Below are 25,984 nucleotides of genomic sequence, written 5' to 3'. Positions count from 1 at the left end.
ATGTACTCTCGTTCGTCCATTTTATGTTTCTTTCATTATTCCATTAACTTGAGCAGAAAAACAGGTTTTCTTGCTCCGGTTTAGCAACCCGTCAACTGTTACCATATACCAATAAATTCTTCCTCCTATAATATATCATAAAACATGACATCCCAGCTGCCCATACTCTTATGGTCCATGACAAGAATCCAAATAGTTACTTTAGAAAAGTAAATTAATAGAGTAAATTAAAACAAATCCTTCTCTGACAATTATACATTGCTTTAGCAAAACAGATTCTTCCACCACAACCATATTGTAGATTGAAATTGAGAAAAAGAGCATTTTCAGACATGACTTAAATTATTAATTTCCAGTGTCATAGTGTGATCGTACATACTGGATTTAAGTATGCAGTTCATAGTCAACTTCGCTGTACAGAGTAATGTTCAATTTGATTTAATTCTATTAATGAAAACCCTGAGATGTGCACTTCTCTAGTAGGAATTATCTACTAATGTAAAGTTTTTGGGGGCAAAGAGTATTAACCTAATACGTACCACCATTTAGAATAGCAATTCCTTTTAATTATTTCTACCAATGTGGCATAAATAATTTAAAAATCAAATAATTCACAATTATCAAGAGGAGCCTTCCCAGGCACAAGGGAAGATAATAAATAATAAATAACAATATAGCAATAAATATATTCTAAAAGTTCCGAGAAAACTTTCATTAGGAAAAAAAACCCCCAAACAAAACATAATTCCACAGGGAGACTCTAAAACAGATACATTTTTACAAACTGCAGCTGAGAATGTGGAATATAATCCAATATATCTGAATGTATTGAAGACTGAAATAGATAATGGCATAAAATGAGTTTCAATAATCCATTCACAATTAAACCGTGAGTTCTTGTTAGATTGTATAAGATAATTGTTTTATACATCCTGACAAGTTTCATCTTAAATGTTAAGATTTGTGAAAATAATTCCATTTCTATTTTTCATAACAGATCTAGCCAATGTTGATCAGCACTCCCACTAAATGCTACTGGTTGTTTTCTCATGCATCAACAGCCATTTCATAGAATGACAAGCTTTCCTATTCCACCTCCAGCCCCTGGTTTGCATATTACACACACCCATTTCAGCATTTAAGTGTATACAGAGCTACCTGCTTTGTCCAGTGTCTTTTCCAGGTGGTGGAAAAACTGTACCAACTCAAAGCTCCAGTAATTTTTCCAACTGCTCTTTGTTGTTTATCAGCTTTAAGAGCAAATGCTGAAGTCTGTAGTTCTACTAGCTGCCCAGTGGTTTTTGTGAACAACTTCCAGCTCTTGTCCATCAATCTGAATGGCTCTATTCATTCCTATTCAGACACTGTATCTAGTTGGCTTGGATAACGACAATCAGCTGGAAAAGCACTTGCCCGGGGAACAGTAGTCCCACTGCTGAGATTTCCTTCAGAAATCGTTGCCTATTCCTCCATCTCTGTTAAGAAAAACCAAAAGGAAATGACAAGGAAAGAACGGGTGGAAGCGTACGTTTTTCCTGCAACTTTTAAGAATTGTCTTAGCAAAGTACAAAAGTCACCCAGTAATTCAGTCAGCCATCTATGAGATCGTCGTATCTGAGTGCTGTAACTATTTTTCCATTACCGTGAAATAAGGAAACAGGGGTTAAAAATTCTCATTTTCCTGGACTGCCAGATAATTATTTACATACAAAAATTCTTCGGTAAAATCGAGTGTAAGCTAGAAAAATGAATCTTGGCTTCTAAAAGTCTTTTTTTCACACGAAATGGTAAAATCAACGTAAAGACAAAACATCCTGAATCAATAACTCTCTCAAACCCGTCCATTGGCATTCCACAGGCTTTAAGATAACAGAGCTATGCTCAACATAATTTCTTTTCCAATTCTATTCATCCGAGCAACAATCTCATCAATATAATCTGTAGGATAGAGTTCTGGAAGCAAAGCTGAAAAATGAATATATTTGTGTTTAAGCGAAGGATTCATTGGGAGATCTTAAATAATAACCTTATTTCTCTTCCTTTTTATCCATGTTTTCCACTGATAGGCAAAAATGGAAGTAACAAGGGGCTTTGTTTCTCCTATTATATAGGCAAATGAGGTTAAGAGTGCCCTAGCTTTTCAGTTATTGCTATGGTTTTAGGAATACAAATGAATAGATTCGTGTTCTCTATAGAAAAATCACTTGACTAATTGATGTTCTTCATACAATGAGCAATGCAAAGCCATGCACTAGAACTACAAATACAAAATAAAATAGTATAACATAGACACAGTAAAAAGCATTTATTTCACTACAGGACTTTAGTTTAGCCCCCCAACATTGCAATAATGCAATAACCGCTATCTACCTTGATGATGTACCAATGTAAGATAATTCCAGCAAATGCCAAACAACTATTTGTTAAAGGTAAAGGTAAAGGTTCCCCCGCACATGCGTGCTAGTCGTTTCCGACTCTAGGGGGCGGTGCTCATCTCCGTTTCAAAGCCGAAGAGCCAGCGCTTGTCCAAGGACGTCTCCATGGTCATGTGGCCGGCATGACTAGACGCCAAAGGCGCATGGAACGCTGTTACCTTCCCACCGTAGTGGTCCCTATTTTTCTACTTGCATTTTTACGTGCTTTCGAACTGCTAGGTTGGCAGAAGCTGGGACGAGTAACAGGCTCTCACTCTGTTACGCAGCACTCAGGATTCGACCTTGGATTCCTGCCTCAAGCTGAGGATTGAGTTGGATGGTCTCAATAGACCTTCATGATTCCAGAGCTAGTTAAGTGATAGCTAAGGAAACAAAACCAAGCCTTCAGAAAAAAGAGCACAACATTTTGGCTTTTTACCTTAGTGACATGTTGAAATATGGATTGAATGTACAATTTGATGTGGTGAGAGAGTCTCATACTGTCAAATCAAACTCATATCATCACAGGTACTGCATGAGAATTAGTTTATTACCTGGAGGTCAGCAATATTGAAGCCTTTTCATACATTGGTATGAAAATCTCTAGTAAGTCACAAATGGAGAAATTCATGGTATGCTATTAAACATAACTTTATTAAATAAAAAGCTGTGAATCAGAACTACCTGAGAAACAAGAACTATTCTACTATAGCTATTTAACTGCAAGCATTTTTCATTACCCATTAGTTGATTTTATTTACTGAGTTGATATCTACATTTTCCAAGAACATAACTAGGACCATATAATCTGGGAAGCTCCTCTTATTAAGGGCTGCCTAAATCCTCCCTTTTTCTCCTTGTTGAGCAGAGAGATTTTTCTACTTTCTTTACTCTCTTTTTGCTGCAGAAATTCCTTTGCATCAGTCAGCACTTCCTCCTTCTCTTCCTGATCATCTTTCCTGGCCAAGTCCTAATTCTCTCCTACTCTTGCACAGACAGTTTGGCCCAATCTCAGGAGTTTTCTTCCGCAGTAAAAGCACAGCGGGATTTCCCAAGGGCACCAATGACTGACACAAGTGGCCTCAGGGCATCAATTGCACATCTGAGACAGGCTGTTTTGTCTTTCTGGAGTTCTTCCTGGGGTCCAGCTTGCCTTTCTATCTGTGCAGCTTCCTCAACAGCTATAAAGTATGACTTCAGGCCAGAGAAAGTGATTTGACAGTCATAAAGTTTGAATCTTGTTCTAAAACATCGTTCACCATAGCCAGGCTACCGTCAGTGAAAAGAAGACAACAATGCAAGAAGACAAATATTAACCAAATAAATGATGCCAAATTAAAGCAGTTCCTGAGCAAAACTATCGACACTTGCTCCTTTCAAATGAAACTCTTGTTAAATAATCCCATGTAAGAGGATTGGCTGACTAATTAATAGCATGGCTTCGCAAATTATCAGGGTCTCAGAACAGAATTCTCTCTCTCCCCCCGCCCCATCTTTACATTAACGGATCTGAAAGGCCTAGTATTTGCCTTAACCCAAAACACAGGAATGGTTGCACATTCATTCCTTTCTTTGTGACCAGAATATTGTGAGAAGCACAGCAAATGATTGTCTTTTACAGATCTTACACTTATCCCTGTGACAGAGAAGACTGGAATACTATATTCCACTCCTTTAAAATTATTACACACACACACACACACACACACACACGCACGCTTCAAAATATTTCAAACTAATAATAAAAAAGCTATCTGAATCCCAGGATGAACCATTGTATGTTCCAGTTCTTTCACTCCTAGCAAAGTCAATCCAGGAGGGAAACAATAGTTTAGCGAAATAACTAAAACCAGCTGCACAGAATAGCATGCATGCATCACCCCTCAAATAAGGCCTCTTAAAATGAAATACAATGAAGGCTAGCACAGAGCAATTTTGTTGCTCTAAGTTGGAATGGAGCTGGGAAGGAACATCTTGTAAATCTTCTTTAGTCAAAAATTGAAGGTAAATGATTAGCCAACAACCACGATGGCACAACAAACAAAAAGCCAGGATGCTGAATAATAGGAAACATCTTTTAAAATCTTTTGCAAACTTCATCATTCCTCACAATAATCTGAAATTCTCACCTTATGTTTTCAAAGATAAAATTGGTCAACATGTGTACAGTACATAAAAACTATGCAATCAAATCTTTAGGCAAGTACTTCTTTCCAAAAATAACCCTGTGAGTAATAATACAACAAAATGTGGATTTTGAATACTTCTTTGAATCCTTTTAAATTAATCTCTTTGTTATAATTTATTGGATTACTTGCATCACTCTCTCCAAATATTAACTTGGCATGTGGTGCAGAATTTCAACAGGCTGGCTTGGGCAGTCATGTCAAGATATCAAATAGGAAAACCTAATATTGAAAACCTGAACTACTAACCAAACTCTAGAAATTTATGTCCAATATTTTACCAGAAGTATAGATTCTCTTTCTTTAAAAATACACATCTAAATTAGTAGTTAACAGAGCTGGTAACTAGTGCATTCTAGAATGGCATTCTGATTCGATTATTACAAGACATTTGTCCATATTATTGTGAAGGGACATTTTTTTTACAACTTCTAACTATTTTTAAATCCATGAGATTTAGAAGCTTGCTTTAAAAAAACCCAAAAGTGACAGCGGATTTAATGCATCCAACTCTCAATGCCACATGCCTAGATTAATGGAATTGTAATTAACATAGAATACATAATTCCTAGAGGGGCACTTGCATTAGTCTGTTACAGCAGGAACAGCATGGTCTTCTGGCACTAACACTTATTACAGCATAACCCTCAGTCCATGAAAGCTTCTTTATAATAAATGTGTTAGTCTTTAGGATGCCACAAATTCAATTATTATTGAATTTCTAAGCTCCATCATCAAGCATTCTACTAAAATTTAAAATTGTCAATGCCCTGATGGACTTGCATCATATTTTCAACCTAATCAAGCTGCCTGCAACAAATGCAGCTTAACATCTACAAAATAGATGTTCAAATAGCAACACTTTGTCTAGAAGACTGGCAATGCTACATTTAATTAAACGTGAAAAAGGTCAGCCAGAAGAAAAAGGTGTGCACCTCTAGGAATGCATATTGTGGATTAGTTACCCTAACAGCTACTCAATCTAGTTTCAACCTGTTCTCTTGAGAGCCAGATCTATATTGTTCCCAACTTAAGATAATAATAGGTGATGCCCATGTTATTCATCACTTGGCAAATCCATGTTCATACTCAAAGAGAGATTGTTCTGTTAACTTTACTGCTGCAAGATAAGCAGGCTTTAGTTGCTTTAGTTATGAGAGAACAAGGGAAAAAATACCCAAACAATGGGAAAGGATTTGGAGAGAATGTAACCTAGAGGTGTGTGAGTAACACAATATTTCCATACTGCCAAACACCTGGGCTCCTAAACACCACACACTAACCCCTTCATCAGCAACTACTGCTGTGTTTTTTTCTTTTCAGAAACAGACCCTAAAGGAGGATTTTTCCATTAAGCTCTTCAGCCAACAAAGGCACTTTTACCTGACAGTGATCATATCACTGAATTTCTGGATTTCTTTTTGAAAAGTCACGAAGTCATATATGCCAGTTTTGTAAATGATCCCTTGTCAGACGATGAATAAAAAGTAAAAAAAAATTATTATTTTGCTTTTAGGAAAGGACTAGGAAAACTTGTTCGACTAAACTTATCTCTTCACAGAGGCTCAATAAAGTGCCTTACCTCCCTCCAAATCCATTCCAGAAACAATACAATACATTAGTAGGCTGTTTTTTCTAGCTGCTCTTCTACTTTCAATTACCCTTCATTTTTCTACTGGACAAATAGGAAATACTGTACTATCAATTCAACAGTGTGTTTCCAATGCCTTAAAGCTGTACCTGCCTGTAATTATGATATACATTTAACCTCTCCTAGCACTTGTTTAAATCATAATATATTATTAAAAATGTGAAAGTTCATAAAAAGTAAACAATTTGATAGTAGATCAAACACTTATCAAAATAGGAAATAGATGGAAATTTTGCTCTCCAACCAAATCAGATTCAGGTCTAATTTTTTAGGTCTACAGGGCAGTAGAGATGTAAGGATTTTGAATATTGCTGAGAGCAGACCTTAAAATGATGACAAATGATCCTAGAACTTTTTCACATATATTTTAAAATATTTCTAGAATTCGTTTTAGCAAAGTTTCACTGTTAAAAGCAAAGTAGAGTTTCACTATTAAATGTAGTGCATCTGAAAACAATGGAATTATACCAGAGCTACCAAAACTTCTCTCAGCTATGGTACCTTTGTTGTTAGTTAAGAAGTCATGTCCGACCCATCGCGACCCCATAGACAATGTTCCTCCAAGCCTTCCTATCATCTACCATCTTCTGGAATCCATTTAAGCTCACGCCTACTGCTTCAGTGACTCCATCCAGCCACCTCATTCTCTGTCGTCCCCTTCTTCTCTTGCCCTCAATCTTTCCCAGCATTAGGCTCTTCTCCAGTGAGTCCTTCCTTCTCATTAGGTGGCCAAAGTATGGTATGGTACCTTAATATCTGGCAATTTTTTCATGGCATTCCTAGGCCAAAACTGTAGACTAATTTTACTAGTAGAATGAGATTCCACGATGCCCTGTGAATACAGTTTCCTGGTCCAAGTTTGGGAACTGCAGGAATAGAATGAAACAAAAACAAAACAACAATAAGAAATCCCCAGTTTCAAACATGCTATAGAAATAGCTATGTCTGACTACTTTTCCAAGAAGCAAAGTTTCACCAGCCATCTTGAGTAGTGAAAAGGGTTTGCATAAAAAGAAAGGCCTTCTGATATAATTGGAAATTAAATAATTGGGTCCTGTAAAAATACAAATAATTCATGACTCAAGAGATGAATTGGCAGGAAAACAGATATCGTTAATAAGCAGATAACCTAATTCTGTGTTAGCTAGTTTCCAAGTCATCTTCAAATGCATCCCTATACAGAACGTGCAAGCAACAGACTAATTCAGAAGTCACCAGCGTAACGGAAGAACAGTAGAATGCTATCATTTGAGGACCCCAGAAGTGAACCCGAGTCCAGTAGATCCCACAAGTGATGACTGGGGAGCACAAGCCTATCCAAAACAAGACTTTTCTGGACTTTTCTAGCCCAGTAAACCTCATTATGCCATTATTTTCTCATCTATCTAGATTTCTCATCTATCTAGATTGATGTTAAAGGAATGTCTCTTCACCCAGACAATTATTGACTGAAAAGCATTCCAGCATTCTGTCTTCACTGGCATACTAGCTTACAGTAAGCTACAAAGTTTCCCTGTCATTCCCTTCCAGTGATTTCATCAGACAAACCTTTCTTGATCTGATGCATTCAGTCTGATGGGCTGTAATTCCCAAGATACTCCAGCTAGCCCAGCCCCTCAGACTAGGAGACAAGCAACAGGACTATGTAAATTCTTTGGAAGAATTGGTTTGGAACATGCTGGAGCATGTATGAAACGCTTCTTCTGGAACTGTTACCACAGTTGCATCTTTTTCTAGGATCACATGGCCATCTTGGAAGATACTCACAGCTGTCTGTGCATGAATGTGCATGCACCGCCACTTCAGTGGGGGAAAAATAAAAAACAAAGGAAGTGGCGCTGCATGCACATACATGCAAAGACAGCCGGAAGCCCTTTCAGGTATTTATTCATCCCTAATTAGCAATTCAAGAAAAGGCTATACCAGCAATATTCCCTTTTACAATATAAAAATAGCTGTGTGATATATGAAGAGAAAATATGAATCAAGTCAACTCCACTCATTTCACTGACTTAATTATTAAGCAAATCAAATGATCAAAATCCAAAACAAAAATACCCTCCACCATAACAGACAAAAGAAAACGGTGGCAATAATGGAACAGCAGAAGACTTGCAAATGAAAAGACAGTTAATTGCAACTAAAAATACCTGTTGGGGTCAAGTAATATTTTTCAATAATCTGTGCTCATCTCAGTTTCAAAGCCGAAGAGCCAGCGCTTGTCCAAGGACGTCTCCGTGATCTTGTGGGCGGCATGACTAGATGCCAGAGGCGCACGGAACGCTGTTACCTTCCCACCGTAGTGGTCCCTATTTTTCAACTTGCATTTTTATGTGCTTTCGAACTGCTAGGTTGGCAGAAGCTGGGACGAGTAACAGGCGCTCACTGTGTTACGTGGCACTTGGGATTCGACCCGCCAAACTGCCGACCTTCTGATCGACAAGCTCAGCGTCCTAGCCCACTGAGCCACCGTATCCCCTACACACACACACACACACACACGACCACGGAGACGTCCTTGGACAAGCTCTGGCTCTTCGGCTTTGAAACAGAGATGAGCACCAGCCCCTAGAGTTGGAAACGACTAGCACGCTTGTACAGGGGAACCTTTACCTTATACATATACATATACATATATATATATATATATATATATATATATATATATATATATATATATATATATATATATATATATACATACATTCACACACACACACACACACACACACGTACATATACACACAATGCACTGAAGCAGTAGAAGTTTAAATGGGGCACAGGATACCTTGTTTTATGGCGTAAAGTTATCCTTTTTGCCAGAAATAATAGGAACTTCATTCACTTCTTATATCTGCCATTTTTACTGCATTCCCATTCAGATACTGCTAAGTTCACATCTTTTCCCTGTAGCCATTTCCATTATCTCTCCAGTAAAGACTGTGCCAAATGATTTAATTGCACTGACTTCCAGGTATTCTGTTAACTTCCTATTGAACACAACCCATTCTCTGCTTCCTTGCATAGTGGTTGCTCTTGAGCCAGGCCTCTTTCTCCGTTACTAACGCATCTCCTCCCCTATTAGTAGAATCTTTGATCTCAGAAAGATTATACCATAGCACAGGCATGTCAAACTCGCGACGTCAGGACTTTTTCCCCACTGCCGGCAATGGGGTAGGTGCGGTTTCAGCATGATGCATCCGGCCCGTGGGCCAGCAGTTTGACATGCATGTCTCCCTCTCTAGTAGCAGAAAGTAAAGTACATGGACTGTAAAACAGGAGGAAAAATAGTTCAACCCTGTTTACCTATAACATTTATTTCAATTATCGGAACAGTGACAGTGATACAAATACCAATGGTTTTCACTTATTCTCCTATGAATAGAAGCTACCTTGTTGTCTACATATAGATCGGAAGGACAAAGAAAAAAGAAGAGAGAGAAAAGAAAAGAAAATGAATGCCTGGCACCATAATTCTGCATTTATTAGGTGAGAAAGCAGCTGCAACTCATCTCAGGAGTTTTTTTTCTCCCCATGCAACACAGAACTTGGGGTTTATCTCATGCCTGAAGCAGTTACAGCAAGGATAAGAATGTAACAAAACAATAACTCTAAATAAGAAACAGACTTCATTAAGAAAAAAAAAAGTGTCCCCAGAGACAAAGCATTCAGGCTTTCTATGTAACCTTTTAAAATTGCTCCCACAAGTTAACTAAAAAGATCTGAATGTATTAAAGCAAAGCAGAAAGAAAGCAGGTCCTTAAGTAACTTAAAATATGTACTTTGTTTTTATACGATATACTCTGGTAGGTTATTGGAAAACGGCTGCTGTGGTTTGGTTAAGGTAACTTGTGAGTACCAATATACCCTGGTGTTAACTGATCCTTTATACAGAAGATTAAATGTTAATTATTTTATTGGGGGGGGGGAAACAATAAAAGAAGTATAGTGTAAAAGCTGGCAAATGTTCACTAAAATGAAATTTACCTGACTCAGAATTACTAACAGGTTGCAGTACAAAAGGGGTGACAATTCTAAAATGCTGAGATTAGAGAGAAATCCTAAAGAATAGGAACCATTCTTCTGGCATTACAGTGAAATGGAAGAAGTGAAATAATAACTAAAGCAGTTATTGTTTGCTGTTTAAACCACACTGAAGACTAAACTCAACAGTATAATGATGAGCACAACTGTAGCCTAAGGGGAGAAAAACCTGGAATACTGCACATTTTCTCCACAATATATTACCACAATTTTGCCAACTGAATTTTAGTTTGCCCGCCACACATTCCCTTGAGAACACAAGGGACAAACCTGCATCATCTTTTTCTTGTAAATACAAAAGGATCCAATCAATTCAATTCTTTGAAGTAACTGCATTTTCAGTATTAGAAAATGGTCAGAAATATTTTGTTTCCTAGCAATAAAAATGCATTACAATTTTCCAGTGCTAAGAAATGTTATGTGGCTTTCATACAGATGCAATAAAGTTTGTTTTCTGCTGCTTCGGGGGGTAGGACCTAAAAGGAAATTCATTAAAAGGTTAGAAGGAAGGTATTGAAAATACAAATTGTTTAGCAGAGGAACAGACTGTATCATTTATGTAGTAAATCATAAAGTGTGACTTGAGTTAAAAATAAAATGATCAACTGGTTTAACATGAACATGAACCCAGGCTATTTCCTATGGCATAACTAATTCAGCTTCAGGAGCTTGGAGTTAAAATCCTTCATAAATGCTTACCTGCTTCTGAATTCATTAACTGCTTTCTAAGAGCAAACATTCATTTTACACACACATACTCTACACCAGACATGTCAAACTCGCAACATCACGTGACGCCGCACAACATATCGGGACAGTTTTGGCATTGCCGGCAATGGGGTGGGCGTAGCTTCTGGATGACGCATCTGGCCCGCGGGCCAGCAGTTTAACAGCCCTGCTCTACACTGATTGTAAAACAGTACAACATAAAAATATTATTTTTTATCCATTCCAGTGTCTGATTCAATGTTAACATGAGACAATTTTGGCTACATCACTTTTAATAACCATGGGGTAAAAGTACATCTTCATCTTAATTCCTTGTCAGTTAAGTTTTACAATGATAAACCATGCTATAACAAACACTGTTAGAATTACTTGAAATTTCACTTTTAAACAACAGCAATAAAAAAGGGAAATGATCCTTGTGTCCCAAACCTACAGCAAGAAATTCTGTGGAACAGAATTCTAATTTAGAATTCTAATTCTAAAACAATTAGATAATCTATTGCATTTGCACCAAACTCAAGAAATTAAAAAGCAGTCTACACACCATTGTGGCACATTAGGACTTGTTGCTCTCTGGCTATCCATTTTACCTCTAAAAGAAGGTCCATCTATAGAATTGAAAGAAATGATCTAAACATAAGACAGATTCAGACAAAACAAGCCTACTCCCATAAAATGAACAATAATCCAGGTGTAATAGACAAATTGAATAAAATGATTTCTAATGACATCATGTAAAAATAGCACAGCTGCTATGAATTTATTGTAACAACCTCTCACTGGTCTTGTAGAATCCATTCATCATTAATGCTATAATATTCAATCAGTTTAAACTGTTTTCATAAGCAAAAGAGAACTCTTAATTAACTGGGCAGATTTTTAGAAAATGGTTAATCATCTTATACAAACACTCAGGTAATGTTTGTTTTAAGATTATACCTACTATGAAATGTCTGCATGTAATTAAATTTCTAAGTAGGGACCTTTGGGCTTTCCAAGATAACATTTCTATCCTTCATAATCTGGCATGGCCAATGGGGCTATGAAGTCCTACAAATCTGAAAGTCCAAGGATCACCATTATCAATCTAAATATGAGGAAAATGTGTTTTCCTTACAAGGAAAATGCACCTTTACTTCTTCCAGAAGTGTAATAAAACTTTATGTCATTCCATCTATCCCTTAAATTTATGGATTAATCAAAGCGCAGTAAAGCCACCAGATTGGAGATACTTGCTGAGGAAATTGATAAGATGTTCATTGACAACTCAAAGGAGAAGAATAGATTCACATGTTAAGGAAGCAGGCAGGGAATCCCTAATGGCTACAGAACACAATGAGCTCCTGAGGGTAATGGCATCTGTAGAATTTGGAATTGGAGTTGGAACACTGGGGGGGCTGGCCTCCAGAGAATTCAATTTACTGTCTAAGGCTTGGTCAATTTGCTTAATCACTTTTTAAAATGTCTGTGGGGACACACAATGTCAGCCCATTAACAGCTTTTAAATGGCTTAAGTCTCCTCTTAAATGAGAAAAGCAGAGCAAACAAGAGATGGTTGTAAGATCTGTCTATGTCATAATTCTTTTATGTGTTTATTTTGCCAGTCGAAATTTAGAGTGATATATTAAGTCATTACTAAACTGTGCTCCCAATTATTCTTTCCCAAAGAAAAAGGGAAAACAAAAACAATACAATGATTAACTAACCTTTGAACTATTATTATGACATTTTCTAGATGTTTACTGAGGATGTTTTTGGGTTTACTCATTTTTATTAACAAAAAATACTATAACCTGTAACTACTAGTTCTCTATATTTCCTTATGTAAATCAAAACAAATTAACCAAATGATATTCACAAAACTTATACAACCAAATGTATGCAAACATAAAGAAAAAATCTGAAATCTTACATGCACTTAAGAGGAAAAAAACTGAGCAAACCTACTTTTATCTAAATGAAAATCTTTAAAATTATTAATCAATTCAGTTCTACATAACAAACTCTTACTTCGGGCAGCAATTTAGAGATCTGGATGTTATGCTCATTTTTAAATTAAAAATATTGAGATCAAGAGTATGTTTCTTATCAGTTGTACACTTTAACCCATATGTAAAGTCTTTAACCAGAGTTCAAATGGGCTAAAGATCATATAATTTATTTTCCCTTTCCAGTATGAATTTTTACCTTCTTTTCTGAAAGAAATTAGTGGCATAAGATTAAATCTTTTAACTTTCTAAAAAGCTAGTTTTAATCAGACATTACTAATCTGTTTAAAAGAGTGTTCATATTTTAATTAAAAATCAACATTAGTAGCATTATTAATTCAGATAAAACAATACAGTGTTTCTCAATCTCAATATTCACATGTGAAATTGAGAAGCACTGGAATAAAACCCTATGGCTTCTGCTATTAAAGAAAGAGGAAAGCTCACGCTGCAAAGCTTCATACAATCCTAGATTGGAAGGTAAATAAAAGTCAACAAGTTAATCCTCTGAACACGTCAGGATTCACTGTACCTTCTTCTTCACTTCTTCTTTTACCATTTTGGGTGTCAAGGGATTCACTGTACCATCGCTGATCAATGACCACCCTTTTTAAAAAAAAATCCAGGGAAGGAGAAGAAACCCCTCCATTTGGTAGCTCACTCCTGATTAGCAGCTCTTGCTATCAAAAATCTTCCTAATTTATAATCTATATCCTTGAAAATCCATCCCATTACTTCTGGTCTCATCCACTGGATCAAGTAAAAAGGATAGCCCTTTAGTATTTGAAGACAGCTAGCAGCTCTTGCTATCAAAAATCTTCCTCATTTATAATCTATATCCTTGAACTTCCACCCCATTACTTCTAGTCTCATCCACTGGATCAAGTGAAAAGGATAGCCCTTTCGTATTTGAAGACAGTGTTCATGTCCCTACTCAACTCTACTTTTGTTATTTAAACGTACCTAGTTCTTTTAACCATTCCTCATAGGACATATTGTGCTTAAATAAGCCTATTTTATAGAAGCGTAGTATAATACCCCTACCTTAGCTACAGTCAGCCTATCTAAATATTAGTAGCAACTTGTGATAATACAGTCATTAGCTGTGGAGAAAATTAGGATGGTGGTGTAGGAATGCCTGCAAAGTACACCATGGTTATATTGTTTATTAATCCCAAGGACACATGGAAGCTCTCTTTTGAAAGAGCCTGGCAGAAGGTCTGAAATCACTGTCTTGCCTATAGTGTCTCCAATCTGGATAAACTTTGGTTTCAAGTACTATTTTATGCTAAACAGAAATCAAGGTTTTGGATGATATACTTGACCTTAGGAAAACTCCCAGACCACAATAAGTCAAACTATGATTAAAAGAGTAAGACAGAAGACAATGTATATAACTACTCCAAGTACTTTGAATGTTTTGTAAACATACTGTGTCCATATGTAGCAGTAGCCATAATGGGATTTGTTTGCTTTAGCTTTAGCACAGGGCTACAAAACTCTGAACCAATACAGTAAATGGCAACAAAAAAATGTTTCACTGCCATCTAGTAATGGCCTGGATTTTTGCAGTCCAATTCAAGTACCTTACTTTAAACCTAGCACAGTTCGCCAAGTGTTATAGTTTTCCCACAATGTGAGATTCCAGCTGCCTTGGTAAATGATTAGCAAATCGTAGTGGTAATATCTTAGAAGGATATGAGAATGCTCCAAAATTTATAACAATAGTAAGGATCATTAACAACCATGCTCTAAAGGTTTATATTTAGTGCATACTAATGTCAATATTGATCTTACTGCCACCAAAGTACAAAGATAATACAGTGTTTCCCATCTTAAATTAATTGCCAGGTAATAAAAATGCCAGATAATACTACTACACTATTGATACTTTATTATAATTACATTGATTACCCAGGTAGATACTCCCAGATTCTTATGACTCTTAATATTCATTAAGCATTAAAGCCTTATGTAAGTTCTGCTTGCTAACTCTCACAGTATACCAAATACATACAAGTAACTAGTATACCCAGCAGCTAGTAGTCAAGGTCATGCTGGCTCAGATATAGAAATATTTATTTTATTTTATTAGATTTATATACCGCCCCTCTCCCGAAGGACTCGGGGCGGTGAAATAAAACAGAACTATAATGAACGGTAAATGCTGATGCAGTTTATTCTCCATAACTGCTAATTTCATCAAGCTATGTATAACCTAGGATCAATTTCCTAGCCAATCACTTGCCAAAAGCCACTCTTAAGCAGACTTTTGCAATTCTGGCTTCCAAGTATTATTACATTATACTACAGTTCCGTCAACCACAGCCAGTCTGGAATTCATGTATTGCAGAACAATGCAGAGGTTTGTTATAAGTAGTATACAAATTTTATAAGGCTTGTGAACATTTAGGAAGTGAAACTAAATCCAAATATACTCAACAAAAGTCTTACCTTAAAGGACAAATAAGAAAAAATATATTAAGCAGGCTGTCCTTGAAGGCAAATTGAACAGGCTTAACTTGAGAGCTAGGCTACCCAAACCTGATTAAAGAATCCTCTGTGCCACTATCTAATGTTATCTAGATTTTTGCAATCCTCATAGTCCCAACTAAGGTTTGAAGGAAAATAAGAATTATTTGGTGGATTTACATGAGAGCCTATCTCACAATAGTAAAAATAATTACAAAAAAATATAAAACCCACAGCAGTCAGGAAAAAAAATTACAAAGCCACAAGCCAACATTCAACACAACCAAGAAACAGGCCCCTTCCCACACTTGGGAATCCCAGGCTCAAGCACAGAGCCCTCTCCTCAGAGCCTTATGGAAGGCCAACAGGGACAGGAACAATTTGATTTTTAGAGGGATACTATTCCAGAGGGCAGATGCCAGGACATAATAGACCTTTCTCTAATTTTCTATGAAAAGCACTGGAAAATATAGAGTAACATATGTTTAATAATTGATACAGTTAATTCCGTTTTGTTTTATCTACACTGTATTAATTCAGATCTAATCTACCTCTCTACCTTTCCCTGTATACATATAGAAGTGCAATTAAAAATATTATGCTGTAGCTCTTTTTTTCCATCAACAGCATGGGTAGCCTTCTCTTAAGTCTAACTCTGTCATCTATTCAGAATGTATTCATTAAATATATTTTATTCCACTTGGAATTACAGAAAAACCTGCAGCATCTTTTCCAAAATAAACAGTTCGTCAAAAATGTGAATAAACATGATATAAACCTTAAATTTACTGAACAATTTTCAGTAGATATGCACACTTTTTGTTCTGGACTGTGGGATAGGTGAGCTAAAATGAGACAAAATCCTATGAAAATATATCCAATGTGGTGAAATATTTTCAATTCTATAAATCATTAAGCTGAAAATCTGGCAGCGTAGGACATGCTGCCTATCTTTAGTCTCCTTATCTGTAAGGGTTCTATTTCTAACACTTCCAGGTTTAAAAGATTGACTGCTTATTATACTGAGATATCAAATGTAAAACAACACCCTTCAGCGCAGCTATATAAAACCACTACATCCAACCTGAATTCCCCTTTGCAGAAGAAAAAAATTAATCACACATATGGCAAAACAAAGTACTTACTGTTCGAGCACCACTTGGAGACAAGGCTCCACTAGGAAGGTAAGGGCTTCCCAGCTCTGGGATCATCAAGAAAGGATAACTTGGATAAGGAGTCCCTTTAAAAAAGCCTCCATCTTGCTGTCTTCTAATTACTATGGAAGAAGGAAGATATTAGCTATAAACAGTGAGAGTACAAAACTCTCTGACAAATGCCAAAACAACCAACTTAAGTTTAAAATGTATGAAATTACAAAAGTTAGAATTCTAATTCCAAGAATTATGAAAGATCAGAACTCAAGACAAACCAGCTAGGATCACAAAGCAGAGAAAAATTAACACTGAAGCAAAAAGTACTAAACAAGATGAAATTGCATTTATTCCATTTTATCATCTAGTATTCTTGAAACAAATCTGAAACAGAAATTACTTCTAATTAAAACATTCAACTAATCAAAATCCAATAGTTCAGTGATATTTATCCACAAGAAAATATCTATAACATCACAAGTTTCATTCAAATGCTTTAAGTCAAAATGTGACACCTGTTGTCCTCCAGTTTTTCCCCATACAAAATCTCAAACTATAATTTGCTTAACCATAATTTTTTCAATAAATCACGTGACAAGATTCAGAGTTAAGTCAAAAAATCTAAAAATGGGTCAGCATATGGACCCTCCAGAAACTTAGTGCTTAACCTCCAGGGTAGTTTGGTCAACCTTCAGAGTTGTGCAAATAACATTTAGAAAACCACAATGAGAAAACACCTATGAGAAATGCAGGCATGCTAAGATCAACATATATTACCAAGAAATGAGCTTTTATAAAAAGCTATTTTTTCCTCCTTATGGGCCAGTCATTAATCCAAACTGCAGTGTTACAAACTTCCCAAAGTTTTTGTCTTTGGGACAAAAGTTGAGGAAACATATGCAGGTCTTTCATTCAGTGAGTTAGGGATTTACGCAATCACATCTTAATATCTGCACTCATACCAAAGTACCACATCATTTATCAAGATTAATTGCAGTCCAAAACTCTACTCAAATACACAAATAATAATATTATAACCTTTACTTCACCTACTGTAGGCTGTTAAGATGAGGGAGGATAAGAGTTGTTACACACACACACACACACCCATGTGCAAAAACATGGGGAGGAATCCACCTAATATTAGGTTAATTTTAAACTTAGTTCCAGCAAACAATTTTCCCTGAACCAAGCAACACTTATTTCTGAGTAAACACTTTAAAACTTCCACAGCAATTTCTATATTTAGAAATAAACTGTATTCATTTCAATGTTTTGAATAAATGTATTCATAACATGGATGCTTTGGAATGGATCATTAAGGAATTCCTACTTTTTAAGTTACGTGAACAATTAGAAACTCTTATATTAGTGGGTGAATTCTGACATCTCCATTCAAAAGTTCTGCGATGCATTTTTATTTATTTATTTTGGGCTAAAGCCTACTACTGACTTTGAAATAATTCCAATCCAGGCCAAGGGGACTTATTCCCTTGTCAATCAGCAAGAGTACACATAAATATGAACATAATAGAACATTTCTGCATAAAGATGCACAACATTAAACTATATTCCTCTCACTGATCTCAAACTTCTTCATTCAGAAGTAAAATGGTGCCTCTTGTTTGAGAACACTGATAAAATTTACCATCCGAACATTCGAAAAGCATTACTTTTTCCTAAAGAGCCGTATGTCACCAGGTGCTTTGTTTACTCCAAGTAAATCTTGTAAACCTCAAGGAGTCAATCCCCAGCCCTGCAAATTGAACGCTAAAGTCTAGACACAAATAAAGTTGAATATTTGTAGCTCAGGGTTGAAATGGTGGTCTCCCAGCTTGGCTCTTTTCTTGCAGACCTTTCATTACCCAAGGTAGGCAACACTGTCAGTGCCTGTGACGTTACTTAGTTTGGGTTAACTAGGACCTACGAAGGTCACTAGCATTGATGATGTTACCTAGTTTGGGTAATGAAAAAAGGTCTTGCCAGAAAACAGCGACAAATAAAGTTGAATATTTGTAGCTCAGGGTTGAAATGGTGGTCTCCGAGCTTCATTACCCAAGGTAGGCAACCAGTGCCTGTGACGTTACCTAGTTTGGGTTAACTAGGGCACGACGAAGGTCACTAGCATTGATGATGTTACCTAGTTTGGGTAATGAAAAAACAGTGACAAATAAAGTTGAATATTTGTAGCTCAGGGTTGAAATGGTGGTCTCCTCTTCATTACCCAAGGTAGGCAACACTGTCAGTGCCTGTGATGTTACCTAGTTTGGGTTAACTAGGACCAACGAAGGTCACTAGCATTGATGATGTTACCTAGTTTGGGTAATGAAAAAAGGTCTTGCCAGAAAACAGCGCCAGGGACACCACCACCCCCTCGAGATGGCTGCACCTTGATCTCCAAAGGTAGCCAAAGAGCAGAATTGGGTGGCTGCCACTTTAAACCCGCTCACCCAGGAAGGGGTCACTTCCATGCCAAAAAGGGGTCTTGTTCCAGAGCAAATAAACCAGAGTCGGCCACCTTTTCTTTTTTTTAAAAAAAAAAGCCGGGCTGGGATTACTGGGGGGGGGGGGGGGCAGAGGAGGATTCCGTCTTTTGTGCGGAAGCAAGCAAGCAAAAGGGCAGCAGAGCCCCCCCCCCCCAAGCCCAACAGCGCCCTTTTGCAAAGAGGGCGAACTTCACTTGGGAACCAGCTGCCCTCTCTCTCTCTCTCTCTCTCCCCCTCCCCCCCCCCACTGCGCGGGGATTCCAAATCCGGATTAGGATCCGGCGCTCGGACCGGCGCGGCCGAGGGAGGGGGGGAGGGGGCAAAAAAAACCCACACACAAAAAAAACCCACCCGCTCGGGGAGAGCTGAGGAAACGTTCAGCCCGGGGTCCTTTTTTCCAGAAAGGAAAGGCCGGGGACAAACCGGGTGGGGGAGGGGAATCAGGGCCCAAGTTGTGGTGGGGTGAGGGGTCCGTCAGGCAAATCCGGAGGAGTCCGGGGGAAGCTGCTCTCTCCCGTCCCGGGAAACGAGGAGGGGAAGAGCAGCCGGAGGAGAGGAGCAGCAGGTCGCCGCCGCCGCCGCCACCACGCCCCACTTCCCCGCCCCGTCCCCGCACTTCTTGGCTGGCTACCTTCGGCTGCAGCGTCCCGCGGCTTCTGGAAACTTTCCCGCGGCGGCTGAGGCGGCCTCTCCGACTGCGGGGGGGGGGAGGGCGGAGGAGAAAGAGGAGGGGGAGGGGGAGACACAAAGAAAGGGGGTTGAGACGACGCGGCCAAAAGCGCCCCCGGCCAATCTCCCCCCTCCCTCCCTCCCTCAGCCCCCCCCAGCCCCATTTCCGCCCCCGCCCCGGCCGCCCTCCCCCCCCCGCGCGCGCCTCTCCCGCTTTTACCTCAGAGTCGGACCCGGAGGCGCTGCCGCCGCCGCCGCCGCGGCTCTCGGACTCGTGGACGAGCGAGGACTTGAGCTCGTCCAGGTCGCCATGAGCCGAGCCGCGCCCCCCGGCGCCCTTGTCCTGCTCGTCGCCCTCGTCCTGGAAGGGGATGAGCTCGTCCGGGGCGCCCAGGTCGTCGCTGCTGCTGCCGCCGCCGCTACCGCCGCCGCTACCGCCTCCTCCGGCGGCGGCGGCGGCGGGCTGCAGCTGAGGCATGGTGCGGCGGGGTCCCGGTGCGGCGGGCGGCCGCTCCGCGCACCCCGCCTGCCTCAGCCCGGCCTCCCGCCTCAGCCCCGTCCCGCCGCCGCCGCCCCGACAAAGTTTTGACACTCGCAGGAAGGGAGGCGGAGGCGCCGCGGAGCTTCCCCTCCTGCGGCGTCGAGGCAGCGCGGAGAGGCGGGAAAAAGCCAGGCGGCGCCGGACCGGGAAGGCTGGGCGGCGGCGGCGGCGGCGGCGGGAGCCCGGGTGGAAGTCGCTGGCTCCGGCGGCCGGAGGGGTCCCCTGCTCAGCCCACCCGGGGAGGGTCGAGAATGCGAGCGAGGGGCCGGGAAGGAGGAGGAGGCGGCGGAGGAGGAGCTCCCGCTGCAAATTGACACCCCGGGCGAGCAGGGGGAGGGGAGGGGAGGAGGAACGGCCCCCCCGCCAGACACCCCCTTCCGCTCCCCCTCCCCCGCCGCCCCCTCCCCTTTCTCCCGGGACCCCCCAGCGCCGCGCCCCCTCCCCGCGCAGGGCATCCCCTCCCGCTTTTCCCAGATGCGCGCACTTTCCCTTCTCCCTCCCCGCTTGGATTGTGATTTCCAAGCGGGGAGGGGAGGGGAGGGGGAGGCCCTTTTGGAGCGGGTCTTCCCTCCCGGGCTCTGCCTTCTTTTTTTTCTTTTTTTCCTTTTTTCTTTTCTCTTTTCCTCCTCGAAAGGAGGGGTGCTGCAAAAAAAAAAGAAAAAGAAAAAAAGCAAGGGATCGCTGGAAGCAAACAAGGGTGGGGGGGGGAAGAGAAGAGAGGCCGACCTCCTTGCAAAGTCTCGCCTGGCCAAATTTTACCAAAAAAAAAAAAAGAAAGAAAAAAAAGCAAGGAATCCCCGAGGGAGCCGCCTCTCGCTCCCCACACCCAGCCACCACTCCCCTACACCCCCCACACACACACACACACCCGATCCCGGATTGCTAAATCTTTGCGGGCGGGTTTGCATTTCAATGGATGGGGATTAAAAAGGGAGCTTTTGCAGCCCGATCCTGTGCAAGGTAACTTTTGAGAAGAAGTCAAGCGGGGCGGGAGGAGGAGGAGGAGGAAGGGGGGGGCGGGGTGGAGGTTGCAACCTAAGCGTGTTTCCCTTCCGATCTGGAGAGTTAAGTCCCGTGGAATTTGGAAGGGTTTGCTTCGGGAGTAAAGCCCGCTGAAGTTTGCACGGCGTGCCTTATCTTGAGAGTTACTTCTCCAGATTACTCAAGCGCCGCGTACGGAACAGCTGCTTGACAGCCATGATGAGAGAGAGAGAGAGAGAGAGAGAGGAGCGTTTAAAGCAAAATCCGGTTGAATTCAGCGGGAGCTTAAATTGCCAAGCGTCCAGCGCGCTCGGGATTGCAGCCATTATTCTCCCCCCCCTTTTTTTTATTTTTGCAAAGCGGCTAAAACTCCCAAAAACATTGTCCAACAAGTTGCTAATTATTAGACAACACCAACAAGCCAAGAGCAATGGGCGAAAGACACACTCACGCGCACTTATGCTCTCCCTATGTGTGGCATTTACATCCATTTTTCTCTTAGAAATTTTAATTTCCACAGTAATTTTAATACCTTCCACAGATTTTTTTAAAGCATGCTGCAAACAATGTCTTGAAAGGCAAAGTAGAGCAGAGTTTTGTCAAGTGACATTGGCATGAGAACAGAAGGAGGGATGCTAAAGAATTCTATTTGAGGCTTGTTATTTGTTGTGCTGCTTTCCAGCTCAAACACTTTGGTGCTAGCTACTTTTAATGCTTTATGGCACATTATCCAAATCTGACCTATATCCCATTTTCTGTGGATTACAAGAGCTGAAGGCCAATGTATTTGGATGGCACCAAATTGGATGTGGCTTTTGTACCTGTGATAGAATGGAGCCATTTGGGGCGGGGGGGGGGGGGCAGAATAAATTTGGAATCAGAGAGCCATGGTGGCACAGTGGTTAGAATGCAGTATTGCAGACTAATTCTGCTGACTGCCTGAAGTTCGATTCTTATCCACTTAAGGTTGACTCAGCCTTCCATCCTTCCATGATCTGTAAAATGAGGACCCAAATTTTTTTGGGGGGGCAATATGCTGACTCTGAAACAGTATAAATGTCTACTTGCTGTTGTTATTCTTATCTTTCAAGGCCTGGCTGTTACTACATTAGGTTCTGGTTCCAGTTATTTCAGCCGGACATTTCCTGCCTCTGGCTATATTAGCACAAAGAGTTGAGAGAAAAACACTTAAACAAGAACACATGCAGCAAAATTACCTACCTACCCTCCTCTCTTTAACCCAGCACCTCTTCCTTAGATTTTTTTTTATCAAAGGTGATAAATATTTTTTAGTATTTATCACCTTTGATAAGGTGATAAGATAAAGATGGTTAGTGTATTTGAGAAATGAAAAGATTAATTCTAAAGCAGAATAGCTATAACAAACGTAGACAAGATCATGAAAGATAAGGGCATTATAATGATAAGGGAGTATCTTAAAGCAAAGATCTTTCTAATGTTGATGCCTTCTGTAAAACCTGGACCTTTGGGGAAAAAAAACAAAATAAAGGGTAAGATTCTTTTAGAATATAGATTTGGATGTAATTAGTCCTGAACCAAAGAAAAGCTGATTGTTCTTCCTTGAAGTGATGTTCAGTAAACAGATTTTGAGCAAGTGATGCAAGTGGAATCTACATAAGAAAAAAGATTATGTTTGGCAAGATTGAGAGAAGTAGAAAAGGGGGAAGAGCATTAATAAGATGGAAGAACAAGATCAAAAAGATTGCCAGAATGCTTTGGGAATGATACGACTTATTAGTGTACAGCCAGGGCAAAATGCCACCAGTGGCACCTGTAACTAACATTTGGATAAATGGCTCCAAAATGGTATCCACTCATTAAGTTTGCTCCAAGTTTGCACAATGAGATAATCGTAAGCCTGAAATCTTGGATAAAATGTAATGTACCTGGCACCAAAAATGGCTCTATAATGGGTGTATTCTCAGTACTTCACTTGGCTTTTGAATGACATTTCAAAGTGAGGATGGCCAGGACAAAGAAAGCCAAAACAGAAGTGAAAAATTGATTTAATTTAAAATACATTGGTATTTTAAAGTAAATATTAGTAGGCTGGATCCAGTAGTGCAGAACAATTCCCAAATTGAGCTGGGTAAAAAAGGTTGTGAAACAGATCCTTTAACATTTTCAAAAGTCCTATTATGTCAGACAGGACACAAAGTGCAAAAGGACTTTGGCTAAATATTTGAAGGTTTTTTAAAATTAGTTACCGCTTGAAGTTGGTATAATTTTAGAGCCCGGTGATTTAGTCTCTCTACCAAGCACCCTCCAGTTTCACTAAATGTTTTCGTACACGGACTCCGGTTAATGGAAATTTCAGCCCAAATACATCAAGCAAATAACAGATATGGGAAAGCTGTTGCACTCACTGCTCGCTTCACGGGGATTCCCTGAGCCACTTCATAGAAAAAGGAGCCTCTTTTGTGGCCAGCGCTCTGTTAAATGAAATGTGTATATATATACTTAGTTCACCCAGATTGCATTAGAAATATTAAATACTTTGTCACAGGCTTACCTTGGAGTGTCAACAGGATGTTACATATTTACCTTCTTTTTGTTTTTAAACTTTTCACAGTCAGAATAGACTGCGGTACAGTACACCAGTAAGATTTATTGGCATGTTTGCCAAGTATAAATTTCCAGCACACGTTCCAAGGAAAACTGTGAAACGGCCTTCTAAGCAAAAGAACTAAGAAGCTGCATTATGTTCGCAACTACTGGTAGTTCTCGACTTATGACCAGAATTTCGTATAAGCAAGCAGATTTAAGTGAGTCGTGTCCGATTTTATGACTTTACTTTTTCCACAGTTGCTAGGTGAATCACTGCAATTGTGTGAATCACATGGTCGTTAAATGAATCTAACTTCTGCTGTTGACTCTGCTTGTTGGAAACTGGCTGGGAAGGTCGCAAGTGGCAATCACATGACCCCGGGACGCTGCGGCAGTTGTAAGTGCCAGGGCTGGTCTTAAATACGATTGTAACTTAAAACGCTTGGTTGCTAAATGAATGGTTGTAAGTTGAGGATTACTTACATTTCATGCTGCAAAGTAAAAGCTGTGGTGCCTGCAACCAGCTGACTTGTTCTTACCTGATGCCTTAATTAATTTTGTAAAAGAGTCTTAATTGAGCTGGAAAGAATTACTACGCAGTGTGATATATCATGGCTTGTATATACACGATGTGACATGTTTTATCTTTGTTTTATCTTTGGGTAGGAGTCAGAGTGCAACCATCTACCCTGTATTTTTGCTCATCTGGTGCTAGAGGAAAGCCTTCATGTTGTGGATTATTATTATTAGCACAGGTAGGTCAAAAAAGTCAACAAAAAGAATAAAAGCAGGAGATAAAATGATACTGTTAAGCAATAGGATTAACAGTAAAAATCAGCAACGCAGTGGTTTAAGAATTTGGGAAGAACATAGCTTCTGATACAATCCAAGAGAGATAGGCAGTTGAAAAATATGAAGAAAAATAAAGAAATTGCCACCACTATGGTTTATACTTTGTAAGATATAAGTTAACAGATCAGTACTTATTTTGTACTGTTTGGCATATGAAAGACAACAGGGAAGAAAATTGAGAAAAATCAAGGCAGGGCAAAAGAGAAGAATTTTTATTCTCGTTTTAGAATTTGTATTGCTTTGGCTAGCTTCATTCACACTGAGCTAAGCTATGGTTTATTTTAGCCATGATTGAATAAACCATAGATATCTAGGTTAAAGATTACACTAATACACCATAGTTTGCAAACTATGAACAGAGTTCAGATGTCAATAGCCAATCCTGAATGAACTGTACTGTAATGTAACCTAATATGTAAACTCAGACTTGGCTACAATTTGATCAGTGAATCTTACTTCTAAATAATTATGTGTGGAATTATATACTTTTGTTTTAGCAGTATATGAAGATGAGATGATTTTTCATGAATATTTTTTTACTTTTTTTATATGACATTGAAAATGTTATTCTGGCCCAGGAAGTTTTAGCGCATTATAGATTTTATAATTATTGAATAAATAGGAGTGTAACTTTCCTTCAGTAATAATAAGAGTATTTCAAAAGGCTTAATGCTTTATTTTCCTGCTATATCTCATTTGAGGCATATACACATATGTTCATGCAACCACCACAACACCCTAACAGATAGATTCTGCTCTCATATATGTTGACTTTCCTACCCTGATGTCCTAGCTTAGAGTATGTTCATACAACCCACAAACCCATATTTTGCTTAACTGTAAAGGAACTGCAGAATACTCTAAGGCAAGCTATAAAAGTTATAAAGCGTACTGGCTGGGTTTGCGCCTTAAAACTCAGACAAGCAAAACCTGGGATATTGTGTGAATGCTAACTGCAGTTTCCAGCCAGTCTGACTAAATTCTTCTTTCTATGCCATGAATCAAGTAAAGCTTTATAAACGGTGTGTCATGCTTCTGAGGCACTCTAGAAGAGCTGGATGGCAGCTTCTAGCCAGCATAATCTGGAAGTTGAAGTCCAAGTTATAGGGAGGGGACTCGATTGAGCAAGCTTACCATATCTATCTGTCCATATCCATCCATCCATCCAGGCCTACACTCGCTACCTAGCTATTCAGCTGCTAAGAGCTCAGCATGGGTAGCAAGGCAAATATTTACCCTGGCTGTAAGCAGC

General features: G+C 39.5%; 1 protein-coding gene across 2 annotated transcripts in view; it reads right to left on the bottom strand.

Moving 5' to 3' along the window:
- Nucleotides 1–25,984, bottom strand: part of TCF7L1 (transcription factor 7 like 1) — a 77,101-nt gene that overhangs the window by 38,682 nt on the left and 12,435 nt on the right. Inside the window, exons 3-5 of one of the 2 annotated variants that reach the window (XM_083368653.1) lie at nucleotides 23,700–23,765; nucleotides 19,753–19,816; nucleotides 16,630–16,760 (exon numbers count right to left, since the gene is read on the bottom strand). In XM_083368653.1, the coding sequence (XP_083224779.1) occupies nucleotides 16,630–16,760; nucleotides 19,753–19,816; nucleotides 23,700–23,765 (261 nt within the window). Of the gene's footprint in view, nucleotides 1–16,629; nucleotides 16,761–19,752; nucleotides 19,817–20,010; nucleotides 20,414–23,699; nucleotides 23,766–25,984 lie in introns of those variants that run through there. The other variant, XM_083368652.1, reaches the window with a different exon arrangement.

This window comes from Vipera ursinii (genome assembly GCF_947247035.1).
Source record: "Vipera ursinii genome assembly, chromosome: 8".
Lineage (NCBI taxonomy): Eukaryota > Metazoa > Chordata > Lepidosauria > Squamata > Viperidae > Vipera > Vipera ursinii.
The sequence above is the reverse complement of the archived record's forward strand: the minus strand, read 5'-3'. Positions and strand labels throughout refer to the sequence as shown.